The sequence below is a fragment of the Mustelus asterias genome, chromosome 5 (genome assembly GCF_964213995.1).
Source record: "Mustelus asterias chromosome 5, sMusAst1.hap1.1, whole genome shotgun sequence".
Classification (NCBI taxonomy): domain Eukaryota; kingdom Metazoa; phylum Chordata; class Chondrichthyes; order Carcharhiniformes; family Triakidae; genus Mustelus; species Mustelus asterias.
Genome location: NC_135805.1, coordinates 6190849 through 6203466, shown reverse-complemented (window position 1 = coordinate 6203466; position 12618 = coordinate 6190849). Strand labels below are relative to the sequence as shown.

Sequence of the window (12618 nt, the reverse complement as noted above, 5' to 3'; positions counted from 1 at the left end):
CTGTTTCACTCTCTTGCTGATCCTTCATTCTGTTTCAATCTCTCTGATCCTTCACTCAGTTTCTCTCTCTCTGATCCTTCACTCTGTTTCTCCCTCTCTGATCCTTCACTCTATTTCTCTCTCTCTCTCTGATCCTTCACTCTGTTTCTCTCTCTGATCCTTCACTCTGTTTCTCTCTCTCTCTCTGATTCTTCACTCTGTTTCACTCTCTTGCTGATCCTTCACTCTGTTTCAATCTCTCTGATCCTTCACTCTGTTCCTCTCTCTCTCTCTGATTCTTCACTCTGTTTCACTCTCTTGCTGATCCTTCACTCTATTTCTCTCTCTCTCTGATCCTTCACTCTGTTTCAATCTCTCTGGTCCTTCACTCTGTTTCTCTCTCTGATCCTACACACCGTTTCTCTCTCTCTGATCCTTCACTCTGTTTCACTCTCTCTGATCACTCACTCTGTTTCTCTATCTCTCTGATTCTTCACTCTGTTTCTCTCTCTCTCAGATCCTTCACTCTGAATTTTCTCTCTGATCCATAACTCTGTTTCACTCTCCCTGATCCTTAACTCTGTTTCTCTCTCTGACCCTTCACTCTGTTTCTCTCTCTGACCCTTCACTCTGTTTCTCTCTCTGACCCTTCACTCTGTTTCTCTCTCTGACCCTTCACTCTGTTTCTCTCTCTCTGATCTTTCACTCTGTTTCTCTCTCTGACCCTTCACTCTGTTTCTCTCACTCTCTGATCCTTCACTCTTTCTCTCCTGTCACTCTCTCTGATCCTTCACTCTGTTTCACTCTCTCTGATCACTCACTCTGTTTCTCTCTCTCTCTGATTCTTCACTCTGTCTCTGTCGCTGATCCTTCACTCTGGTTCTCTCTCTCTGATCCTTCACTCTGTTTCACTCTCTTTGATCCTTCACTCTGTTTCTCTCTCTCTGATCCTTCACTCTGTTTCACTCTCTCTGATCCTTCACTCTGTTTCACTCTCTCTGATCCTTCACTCTGTTTCACTCTCTCTGATCCTTCACTGTGTTTCTCTCTCTCTCCGATCCTTCACTCTGTTCCTCTCTCTCTCTGATTCTTCACTCTGTTTCACTCTCTTGCTGATCCTTCACTCTATTTCTCTCTCTCTCTGATCCTTCACTCTGTTTCTCTCACTCTGGTCCTTCACTCTGTTTGTCTCTCTGATCCTTCACTCTGTTTCTCTCTCTGATCCTACACACCGTTTCTCTCTCTCTGATTCTTCACTCTGTTTCTCTCTCTCTCAGATCCTTCAATCTGAATTTTCTCTCTGATCCATAACTCTGTTTCGCTCTCCCTGATCCTTAACTCTGTTTCTCTCTCTGATCTTTAACTCTGTTTCTCTCTCTGACCCTTCACTCTGTTTCTCTGTCTCTCTGATCCTCCACTCTGTTTCTCTCTGTCTGATCCTTAACTCTGTTTCTCTCTCTCTGATCCTTCACTCTCTTTCTCTCTCTCTGATCCTTAACTCTGTTTCTCTCTCTGATCTTTAACTCTGTTTCTCTCTCTGACCCTTCACTCTGTTTCTCTGTCTCTCTGATCCTCCACTCTGTTTCTCTCTGTCTGATCCTTAACTCCGTTTCTCTCTCTGATCCTTCACTCTGTTGCTCTCTCTCTCTATCTGGTCCCTCACTCGGTTTCTCTCTCTCTCTGATTCTTCACTCTGTTTCTCTCTCTCTGATCCTTCTCTCTCTCTCTCTCTCTGATCCTTCACTCTGTTTCTCTCTCTGATTCTTCACTCTGTTTCGCTCTCTTTCTGATCCTTCACATTATTTCCCTCACTCTCTGATCCTTCACTCTTTCTCTCCTGTCTCTCTCTCTGATCCTTCACTCTGTTTCTCTCTCTCTGATCCTTCACTCTGTTTCACTCTCTCTGATCACTCACTCTGTTTCTCTCTCTCTCTGATTCTTCACTCTGTTTCTGTCTCTGATCCTTCACTCTGTTTCTCTCTCTCTGATCCTTCACTCTGTTTCACTCTCTCTGATCCTTCACTCTGTTTCACTCTCTCTGATCCTTCACTCTGTTTCACTCTCTCTGATCCTTCACTGTGTTTCTCTCTCTCTCTCTCTGATCTTTCACTCTGTTTCTCTCTCCGATCCTTCACTCTGTTCCTCTCTCTCTCTCCGATCCTTCACTCTGTTCCTCTCTCTCTCTCTGATTCTTCACTCTGTTTCAATCTCTCTGATCCTTCACTCTGTTTCTCTCTCTGATTCGTCACCCTTTCTCTCCTGTCTCTCTCTCTGATCCTTCACTCTGTTTCTCTCTCTCTGATCCTTCACTGTGTTTTTCTCTCTCGCACTCTCTGATCCTTCACTGTTTCACTCTCTCTGATCTTTCACTCTCTTTCTCTCTCTGATCCTTCACTCTGTTTCTCTGTCTCTCTCTGATCCTTCACTCTGTTTCTCTCTCTCTGATCCTTCACTGTGTTTCTCTCTCTCTCTGATCTTTCACTCTGTTTCTCTCTCTCTGATCCTTCACTCTGTTTCACTCTCTCTGATCCTTCACTCTGTTTCACTCTCTCTGATCCTTCACTGTGTTTCTCTCTCTCTCTCTCTGATCTTTCACTCTGTTTCTCTCTCCGATCCTTCACTCTGTTCCTCTCTCTCTCTCCGATCCTTCACTCTGTTCCTCTCTCTCTCTCTGATTCTTCACTCTGTTTCAATCTCTCTGATCCTTCACTCTGTTTCTCTCTCTGATTCGTCACCCTTTCTCTCCTGTCTCTCTCTCTGATCCTTCACTCTGTTTCTCTCTCTCTGATCCTTCACTGTGTTTTTCTCTCTCTCTCTCTCTGATCCTTCACTGTTTCACTCCCTCTGATCTTTCACTCTCTTTCTCTCTCTGATCCTTCACTCTGTTTCTCTCTCTCTGATCCTTCACTCTGTTTCACTCTCTCTGATCCTTCACTCTGTTTCTCTCTCTCTGATCCTTCACTCTGTTTCTCTCCCTCTGATCCTTCACTGTGTTTCTCTCTCTCTCTCCGATCTTTCACTCTGTTCCTCTCTCTCTCTCTGATTCTTCACTCTGTTTCACTCGCTTGCTGATCCTTCACTCTATTTCTCTCTCTCTCTGATCCTTCGCTCTGTTTCAATCTCTCTCTGATTCGTCACCCTTTCTCTCCTGTCTCTCTCTCTGATCCTTCACTCTGTTTCTCTCTCTCTGATCCTTCACTGTGTTTCCCTCTCTCTGATCTTTCACTCTGTTTCTCTCTCCGATCCTTCACTCTGTTCCTCTCTCTCTCTCTCTGATTCTTCACTCTGTTTCACTCTCTTGCTGATCCTTCACTCTATTTCTCTCTCTCTCTGATCCTTCACTCTGTTTCAATCTCTCTGATCCTTCACTCTGTCTCTCTCACTCTGGTCCTTCCCTCTGTCTCTCTCACTCTGGTCCTTCCCTCTGTCTCTCTCACTCTGGTCCTTCACTCTGTTTCTCTCTCTGATCCTACACACCGTTTCTCTCTCTCTGATTCTTCACTCTGTTTCTCTCTCTCTCAGATCCTTCAATCTGAATTTTCTCTCTGATCCATAACTCTGTTTCACTCTCCCTGATCCTTAACTCTGTTTCTCTCTCTGATCTTTAACTCTGTTTCTCTCTCTCTCTGATCCTTCACTCTGTTTCTCTCTCTCTCTGATCCTCCACTCTGTTTCTCTCTCTCTCTCTCTCTGATCCTTCACCCTTTCTCTCCTGTCTCTCTCTCTGATCCTTCACTGTTTTTCTCTCTGATCCTCCACTCTGTTTCTCTCTCTCTGATCCTTAACTCTGTTTCTCTCTTTCTGATCCTTCACTCTCTTTCTCTCTCTCTGATCCTTAACTCTGTTTCACTCTCCCTGATCCTTAACTCCGTTTCTCTCTCTGATCCTTCACTCTGTTGCTCTCTCTCTCTATCTGGTCCCTTACTCGGTTTCTCTCTCTCTCTGATTCTTCACTCTGTTTCTCTCTCTCTGATCCTTCTCTCTCTCTCTCTGATTCTTCACTCTGTTTCGCTCTCTTTCTGATCCTTCACATTATTTCCCTCACTCTCTGATCCTTCACTCTTTCTCTCCTGTCTCTCTCTCTGATCCTTCACTCTGTTTCGCTCTCTCTGATCCTTCACTCTGTTTCTCTCTCTCTCTGATCCTCAACTCTGTTTCTCCCTCTCTCTCTCTCTGATCCTTCACCCTTTCTCTCCTGTCTCTCTCTCTGATCCTTCTCTCTGATCTTTCACTCTGTTTCTCTCTCTGATCCTTCACTCTGTTTCTCTCACTCTCTGATCCTTCACTCTTTCTCTCCTGTCACTCTCTCTGATCCTTCACTCTGTTTCTCTCTCTCTGATCCTTCACTCTGTTTCACTCTCTTTGATCCTTCACTCTGTTTCACTCTCTCTGATCCTTCACTCTGTTTCTCTCTCTCTGATCCTTCACTCTGTTTCTCCCTCACTGATCCTTCACTCTATTTCTCTCTCTCTCTGATCCTTCACTCTGTTTCAATCTCTCTGATCCTTCACTCTGTTTCTCTCTCTCTGATCCTTCACTCTGTTTCTCTCTCTCTCTCTGATCCTTCACTCTGTTTCAATCTCTCTGATCCTTCACTCTGTTTCTCTCTCTCTGATCCTTCACTCTATTTCTCTCTCTCTCTGATCCTTCACTCTGTTTCAATCTCTCTGGTCCTTCACTCTGTTTCTCTCTCTGATCCTACACACCGTTTCTCTCTCTCTGATCCTTCACTCTGTTTCACTCTCTCTGATCACTCACTCTGTTTCTCGATCTCTCTGATCCTTCACTCTGTTTCTCTGTCTCTCTCTGATCCTTCACTCTGTTTCTCTCTCTCTGATCCTTCACTGTGTTTCTCTCTCTCTCTGATCTTTCACTCTGTTTCTCTCTCTCTGATCCTTCACTGTGTTTTTCTCTCTCTCTCTCTCTGATCCTTCACTGTTTCACTCCCTCTGATCTTTCACTCTCTTTCTCTCTCTGATCCTTCACTCTGTTTCTCTGTCTCTCTCTGATCCTTCACTCTGTTTCTCTCTCTCTGATCCTTCACTGTGTTTCTCTCTCTCTCTGATCTTTCACTCTGTTTCTCTCTCTCTGATCCTTCACTGTGTTTTTCTCTCTCTCTCTCTCTGATCCTTCACTGTTTCACTCCCTCTGATCTTTCACTCTCTTTCTCTCTCTGATCCTTCACTCTGTTTCTCTGTCTCTCTCTGATCCTTCACTCTGTTTCTCTCTCTGATCCTTCACTCTGTTTCTCTCTCTGATCCTTCACTGTGTTTCTCTCTCTCTCTCTCCGATCTTTCACTCTGTTACTCTTTCTCTCTCTGATTCTTCACTCTGTTTCACTCGCTTGCTGATCCTTCACTCTATTTCTCTCTCTCTCTGATCCTTCACTCTGTTTCTCTCTCTCTCTGATTCGTCACCCTTTCTCTCCTGTCTCTCTCTCTGATCCTTCACTCTGTTTCTCTCTCTCTGATCCTTCACTGTGTTTCCCTCTCTCTGATCTTTCACTCTGTTTCTCTCTCCGATCCTTCACTCTGTTCCTCTCTCTCTCTCTGATTCTTCACTCTGTTTCTCTCTCTCTGATCCTTCACTGTGTTTTTCTCTCTCTCTCTCTCTGATCCTTCACTGTTTCACTCCCTCTGATCTTTCACTCTCTTTCTCTCTCTGATCCTTCACTCTGTTTCTCTGTCTCTCTCTGATCCTTCACTCTGTTTCTCTCTCTGATCCTTCACTCTGTTTCTCTCTCTGATCCTTCACTGTGTTTCTCTCTCTCTCTCCGATCTTTCACTCTGTTCCTCTTTCTCTCTCTGATTCTTCACTCTGTTTCACTCGCTTGCTGATCCTTCACTGTGTTTCCCTCTCTCTCTGATCTTTCACTCTGTTTCTCTCTCTCTGATCCTTCACTGTGTTTCCCTCTCTCTGATCTTTCACTCTGTTTCTCTCTCCGATCCTTCACTCTGTTCCTCTCTCTCTCTCTGATTCTTCACTCTGTTTCACTCTCTCTGATCCTTCACTCTGTTTCACTCTCTCTGATCCTTCACTGTGTTTCTCTCTCTCTCTCTCTGATCTTTCACTCTGTTTCTCTCTCCGATCCTTCACTCTGTTCCTCTCTCTCTCTCTGATTCTTCACTCTGTTTCACTCTCTTGCTGATCCTTCACTCTATTTCTCTCTCTCTCTGATCCTTCACTCTATTTCTCTCTCTCTCTGATCCTTCACTCTGTTTCTCTCTCTCTGATCCTTCACTCTGTTTCTCTCTCTCTGATCCTTCACTCTGTTTCTCTCTCTCTGATCTTTCACTCTGTTTCTCTCTCTCTGATCCTTCACTCTGTTTCTCTCTCTCTGATTCTTCACTCTGTTTCACTCGCTTGCTGATCCTTCACTGTGTTTCTCTCTCTCTGATCTTTCACTCTGTTTCTCTCTCTCTGATCCTTCACTGTGTTTCCCTCTCTCTGATCTTTCACTCTGTTTCTCTCTCCGATCCTTCACTCTGTTCCTCTCTCTCTCTCTGATTCTTCACTCTGTTTCACTCTCTCTGATCCTTCACTCTGTTTCACTCTCTCTGATCCTTCACTGTGTTTCTCTCTCTCTCTCTCTGATCTTTCACTCTGTTTCTCTCTCCGATCCTTCACTCTGTTCCTCTCTCTCTCTCTGATTCTTCACTCTGTTTCACTCTCTTGCTGATCCTTCACTCTATTTCTCTCTCTCTCTGATCCTTCACTCTGTTTCTCTCTCTCTGATCCTTCACTCTGTTTCTCTCTCTCTGATCCTTCACTCTGTTTCTCTCTCTCTGATCCTTCACTCTGTTTCTCTCTCTCTGATCCTTCACTCTGTTTCTCTCTCTCTGATCCTTCACTCTGTTTCTCTCTCTCTGATCCTTCACTCTGTTTCAATCTCTCTGATCCTTCACTCTGTTTCTCTCTCTCTGATGCTTCACTGTGTTTCTCTCTCCGATCCTTCACTCTGTTCCTCTCTCTCTCTCTGATCCTTCACTCTGTTTCTCTCTCTCTGATCCTTCACTCTGTTTCTCTCTCTCTGTTCCTTCACTATGTTTCTCTCTCTCTCTCTGATCTTTCACTCTGTTTCTCTCTCCGATCCTTCACTCTGTTCCTCTCTCTCTCTCTGATCCTTCACTCTGTTTATCTCTCTCTGATCCTTCACTCTGTTTCTCTCTCTCTGTTCCTTCACTCTGTTTCTCTCTCTCTGATCCTTCACTGTGTTTCTCTCTCTCTCTCCGATCTTTCACTCTGTTCCTCTTTCTCTCTCTGATTCTTCACTCTGTTTCACTCGCTTGCTGATCCTTCACTCTATTTCTCTCTCTCTCTGATCCTTCACTCTGTTTCTCTCTCTCTCTGATTCGTCACCCTTTGTCTCCTGTCTCTCTCTCTGATCCTTCACTCTGTTTCTCTCTCTCTGATCCTTCACTGTGTTTCCCTCTCTCTGATCTTTCACTCTGTTTCTCTCTCCGATCCTTCACTCTGTTCCTCTCTCTCTCTCTGATTCTTCACTCTGTTTCACTCTCTCTGATCCTTCACTCTGTTTCACTCTCTCTGATCCTTCACTGTGTTTCTCTCTCTCTGATCCTTCACTCTGTTTCTCTCTCCGATCCTTCACTCTGTTCCTCTCTCTCTCTCTGATTCTTCACTCTGTTTCACTCTCTTGCTGATCCTTCACTCTATTTCTCTCTCTCTCTGATCCTTCACTCTGTTTCTCTCTCTCTGATCCTTCACTCTGTTTCTCTCTCTCTGATCCTTCACTCTGTTTCTCTCTCTCTGATCCTTCACTCTGTTTCTCTCTCTCTGATCCTTCACTCTGTTTCTCTCTCTCTGATCCTTCACTCTGTTTCTCTCTCTCTGATCCTTCACTCTGTTTCAATCTCTCTGATCCTTCACTCTGTTTCTCTCTCTCTGATGCTTCACTCTGTTTCTCCCTCTCTGTTCCTTCACTCTGTTTCTCTCTCTCTCCGATCCTTCACTCTGTTCCTCTCTCTCTCTCTGATTCTTCACTCTATTTCACTCTCTTACTGATCCTTCACTCTATTTCTCTCTCTCTCTGATCCTTCACTCTGTTTCAATCTCTCTGATCCTTCACTCTGTTTCTCTCTCTCTGATCCTTCACTCTGTTTCTCTCTCTCTGATCCTTCACTCTATTTCTCTCTCTCTCTGATCTTTCACTCTGTTTCTCTCTCCGATCCTTCACTCTGTTCCTCTCTCTCTCTCTGATTCTTCACTCTGTTTCACTCTCTTGCTGATCCTTCACTCTGTTTCTCTCTCTCTGATCCTTCACTCTGTTTCTCTCTCTCTGTTCCTTCACTCTGTTTCTCTCTCTCTGTTCCTTCACTCTGTTTCTCTCTCTCTGTTCCTTCACTATGTTTCTCTCTCTCTGATCCTTCACTCTGTTTCTCTCTCTCTGATCCTTCACTCTGTTTCAATCTCTCTGATCCTTCACTCTGTTTCTCTCTCTCTGATCCTTCACTCTGTTTCTCTCTCTCTGTTCCTTCACTATGTTTCTCTCTCTCTGATCCTTCACTCTGTTTCAATCTCTCTGATCCTTCACTCTGTTTCTCTCTCTCTGTTCCTTCACTCTGTTTCTCTCTCTCTGTTCCTTCACTCTGTTTCAATCTCTCTGATCCTTCACTCTGTTTCTCTCTCTCTGATCCTTCACTCTGTTTCTCTCTCTCTGTTCCTTCACTATGTTTCTCTCTCTCTCTCTGATCTTTCACTCTGTTTCTCTCTCCGATCCTTCACTCTGTTCCTCTCTCTCTCTCTGATCCTTCACTCTGTTTCTCTCTCTCTGATCCTTCACTCTGTTTCTCTCTCTCTGTTCCTTCACTATGTTTCTCTCTCTCTCTCTGATCTTTCACTCTGTTTCTCTCTCCGATCCTTCACTCTGTTCCTCTCTCTCTCTCTGATCCTTCACTCTGTTTATCTCTCTCTGATCCTTCACTCTGTTTCTCTCTCTCTGTTCCTTCACTCTGTTTCTCTCTCTCTGTTCCTTCACTATGTTTCTCTCTCTCTCTTTGATCTTTCACTCTGTTTCTCTCTCCGATCCTTCACTCTGTTCCTCTCTCTCTCTCTGATCCTTCACTCTATTTCTCTCTCTCTCTGATCCTTCACTCTGTTTCAATCTCTCTGATCCTTCACTCTGTTTCTCTCTCTCTGATTCGTCACCCTTTCTCTCCTGTCTGTCTCTCTGATCCTTCACTCTGTTTCTCTCTCTCTGATCCTTCACTGTGTTTTTCTCTCTCTCTCTCTCTGATCCTTCACTGTTTCACTCTCTCTGATCTTTCACTCTCTTTCTCTCTCTGATCCTTCACTCTGTTTCTCTGTCTCTCTCTGATCCTTCACTCTGTTTCTCTCTCTCTGATCCTTCACTGTGTTTCTCTCTCTCTCTCCGATCTTTCACTCTGTTCCTCTCTCTCTCTCTGATTCTTCACTCTGTTTCACTCGCTTGCTGATCCTTCACTATATTTCTCTCTCTCTCTGATCCTTCACTCTGTTTCTCCCTCTCTGATCCTTCACTGTGTTTTTCTCTCTCTCTCTCTCTGATCCTTCACTGTTTCACTCTGATCTTTCACTCTCTTTCTCTCTCTGATCCTTCACTCTGTTTCTCTGTCTCTCTCTGATCCTTCACTCTGTTTCTCTGTCTCTCTCTGATCCTTCACTCTGTTTCTCTGTCTCTCTCTGATCCTTCACTCTGTTTCACTCTCTCTGATCCTTCACTCTGTTTCTCTCTCTCTGATCCTTCACTGTGTTTCTCTCTCTCTCTCCGATCTTTCACTCTGTTCCTCTCTCTCTCTGATTCTTCACTCTGTTTCACTCGCTTGCTGATCCTTCACTCTATTTCTCTCTCTCTCTGATCCTTCACTCTGTTTCAAGCTCTCTGATCCTTCACTCTGTTTCTCTCTCTCTCTGATTCGTCACCCTTTCTCTCCTGTCTCTCTCTCTGATCCTTCACTCTGTTTCTCTCTCTCTGATCCTTCACTGTGTTTCCCTCTCTCTGATCTTTCACTCTGTTTCTCTCTCCGATCCTTCACTCTGTTCCTCTCTCTCTCTCTGACTCTTCACTCTGTTTCACTCTCTTGCTGATCCTTCACTCTATTTCTCTCTCTCTCTGATCCTTCACTCTGTTTCAATCTCTCTGATTCTTCACTATGTTTCTCTCTCTCTCTCTGATCTTTCACTCTGTTTCTCTCTCCGATCCTTCACTCTGTTCCGCTGTCTCTCTCTGATCCTTCACTCTGTTTCTCTCTCTCTGATCCTTCACTCTGTTTCACTCTCTCTCTGATCCTTCACTCTGTTTCACTCTCTCTGATCCTTCACTCTGTTTCTCTCTCTCTGATCCTTCACTGTGTTTCTCTCTCTCTCTCCGATCTTTCACTCTGTTCCTCTCTCTCTCTCTCTCTGATTCTTCACTCTGTTTCTCTCTCTCTGATCCTTCACTCTGTTTCACTCTCTCTGATACCTCACTCTGTTTCACTCTCTCTGATCCTTAACTCTGTTTCTCTCTCTCTGATCCTTCACTCTGTTTCTCTCTCTCTGACCCTTCACTTTGTTTGTCTCTGTCTCTCTGTCTGATCCTTCGCCCTTTCTCTCTGATCCTTCACTCATTTTATCTCTCTGATCTTTCACTCTGTTTCACTCTCTCTGATCCCTCACTCTGTTTCTCTCTCTCTCTCTGATTTTTCACTCTGTTTCTCTCTCTCTCTCTGATTTTTCACTCTGTTTGTCTCTGTCTGATCCTTCACCCTTTCTCTCCTGTCTCTCTCTCTGATCATTCACTCTTTCTCTCTCTCTGATCCTTCGTTCTCTTTTTCTCTCTGATCCTTAAATCTGTTTCACTCTCCCTGATCCTTTACTCTGTTTCTCTTTCTCTGATCTTCACTCTGTTTCTCTCTCTCTCTGATCCCTCACTCTGTTTCTCTCTCTCTCTCTGATCCCTCACTCTGTTTCACTCTCTCTCTCTGATCCTTCACTCTGTTTCTCTCTCCCTCTGATCCTTCGCTCTGTTTCTCTCTGTCTCTTTCTCTCTCTCGATCTAATCCTTCACTCTGCTTTTCTCTGATCCTTCACAATTTCTCTCTCCTGTCCTTCACCCTGTTTCTCTCTGTCTGATTCTGTTCATTAGTTTTCTCTGTCTCTATCTTTGATCCTTTATTCTCTGATCCCTCCCGCAGCACATAGACGAAGCCTGACCATCACACTGACTCAAAGCTTCTTCAAATCAATGGTATCATTCAACTCAGTGTTCTGTTATCCTTGGCTCTGACCTCTGCTGCACCTCTCTTGCCAGATGCAGGATCACAGACTATCCTCATGTCAACGGGGCTTGAAGATTCCTTACTTGCAGAAACAGAAATGTGACAGCTTCCTGATGAACCACATCTTGATGTCCGCCTTCTGAACTCACCCACGCTGCACTCCCACTGACATGTGCTCTGCTTCCTGCGCTGGAATCCACTGACTCTAATTTCTGATCATTTGGGTGACTGAGAGTTATATCCCCAATATGACAATGTACGACAAAATTTCAGTGATCCCCCTCCAATCATCACCTCACATTATGCCGCTTGGTTTCTGTGTTTATTTATTTCAATATTACTTATTTACACTCCATTCGTGTTCATAACAGTAGTCACCACACTGATAATGTAATTAACTGTGTAAAGTACTGATAAGTTTTGATGTAAGAAGGTAATGTGTAAATTGAATTGTTAGTTCATTGATTAAATGATGGCTTGGACTTGATTAGTCAATTGGGCTCCTTCTGTATTGTAATGGCACTATGAAACAGTATAAAGGCCTGGCTTTCTCAGTTGTTTTTACTCAGACTCATAGCTGTGCTGTCTCTCAAATAAGCAGATTGGAAATGCTCAGTAAAGTTTTGTTTCCATGACGCCATGTGAATAAAACATTTTAACTACACGGAAGCTCCCAATTCTTGTCCTCCATCCACTTAGAATCAACCAGGAGTGAGAATGAAGTGTAGTAACAAGCAGGAAGAACAATTCCTCCCCACTCCAGCATAGCTTATTATTTCCAACTCCCATATCACAGAGGTCCCAGGCACTGAATAAATAAACTGCATTCTTTTTGAATAAACAGGCATTGCAGCAGTTAGAGTAATATGGGGCTTGCTTGGCACACGTCAATGAAAAATGCCCCCATACACGTGTGAGCCATTTACAAAGACCGAAGAACAATACAGCACAGGAACAGGCCCTTCGGCCCTCTAAGCCCGTGCCGCTCCCTGGTCCAAACTAGACCATTCTTTTGTATCCCTCCATTCCCACTCCGTTCATGTGGCTATCCAGATAAGTCTTGAACGTTCCCAGTGTGTCCGCCTCCACCACCTTGCCCGGCAGCGCATTCCAGGCCCTCACCACCCTCTGTGTAAAATACGTCCTTCTGATATCCGTGTTAAACCCCCCCCCCCCCCCTTCACCTTGAATCTATGACCGATCGTGAACGTAACCACCGACCTGGGAAAAAGCTTCCCACCGTTCACCCTATCTATGCCTTTCATAATTTTATACACCTCTATTAGGTCACCCCTCATCCTCCGTCTTTCCAGTGAGAACAACCCCAGTTTACCCAATCTCTCCTCATAACCCAGCCCCTCCATACCAGGCAACATCCTGGTAA

The 12618-nt window shown here is 44.5% G+C and overlaps 1 protein-coding gene across 1 annotated transcript in view; it reads left to right on the top strand.

Moving 5' to 3' along the window:
• Positions 1-11715, top strand: part of lrrc73 (leucine rich repeat containing 73) — a 172934-nt gene extending 161219 nt beyond the window's left edge. The window contains exon 6 of the mRNA XM_078212147.1: positions 11267-11715. Within this exon, the coding sequence (XP_078068273.1) occupies positions 11267-11337 (71 nt within the window). The 3' untranslated portion in view covers positions 11338-11715. The remainder of the gene's footprint in view (positions 1-11266) is intronic.
• Positions 11716-12618: the final 903 nt, after the last annotated feature.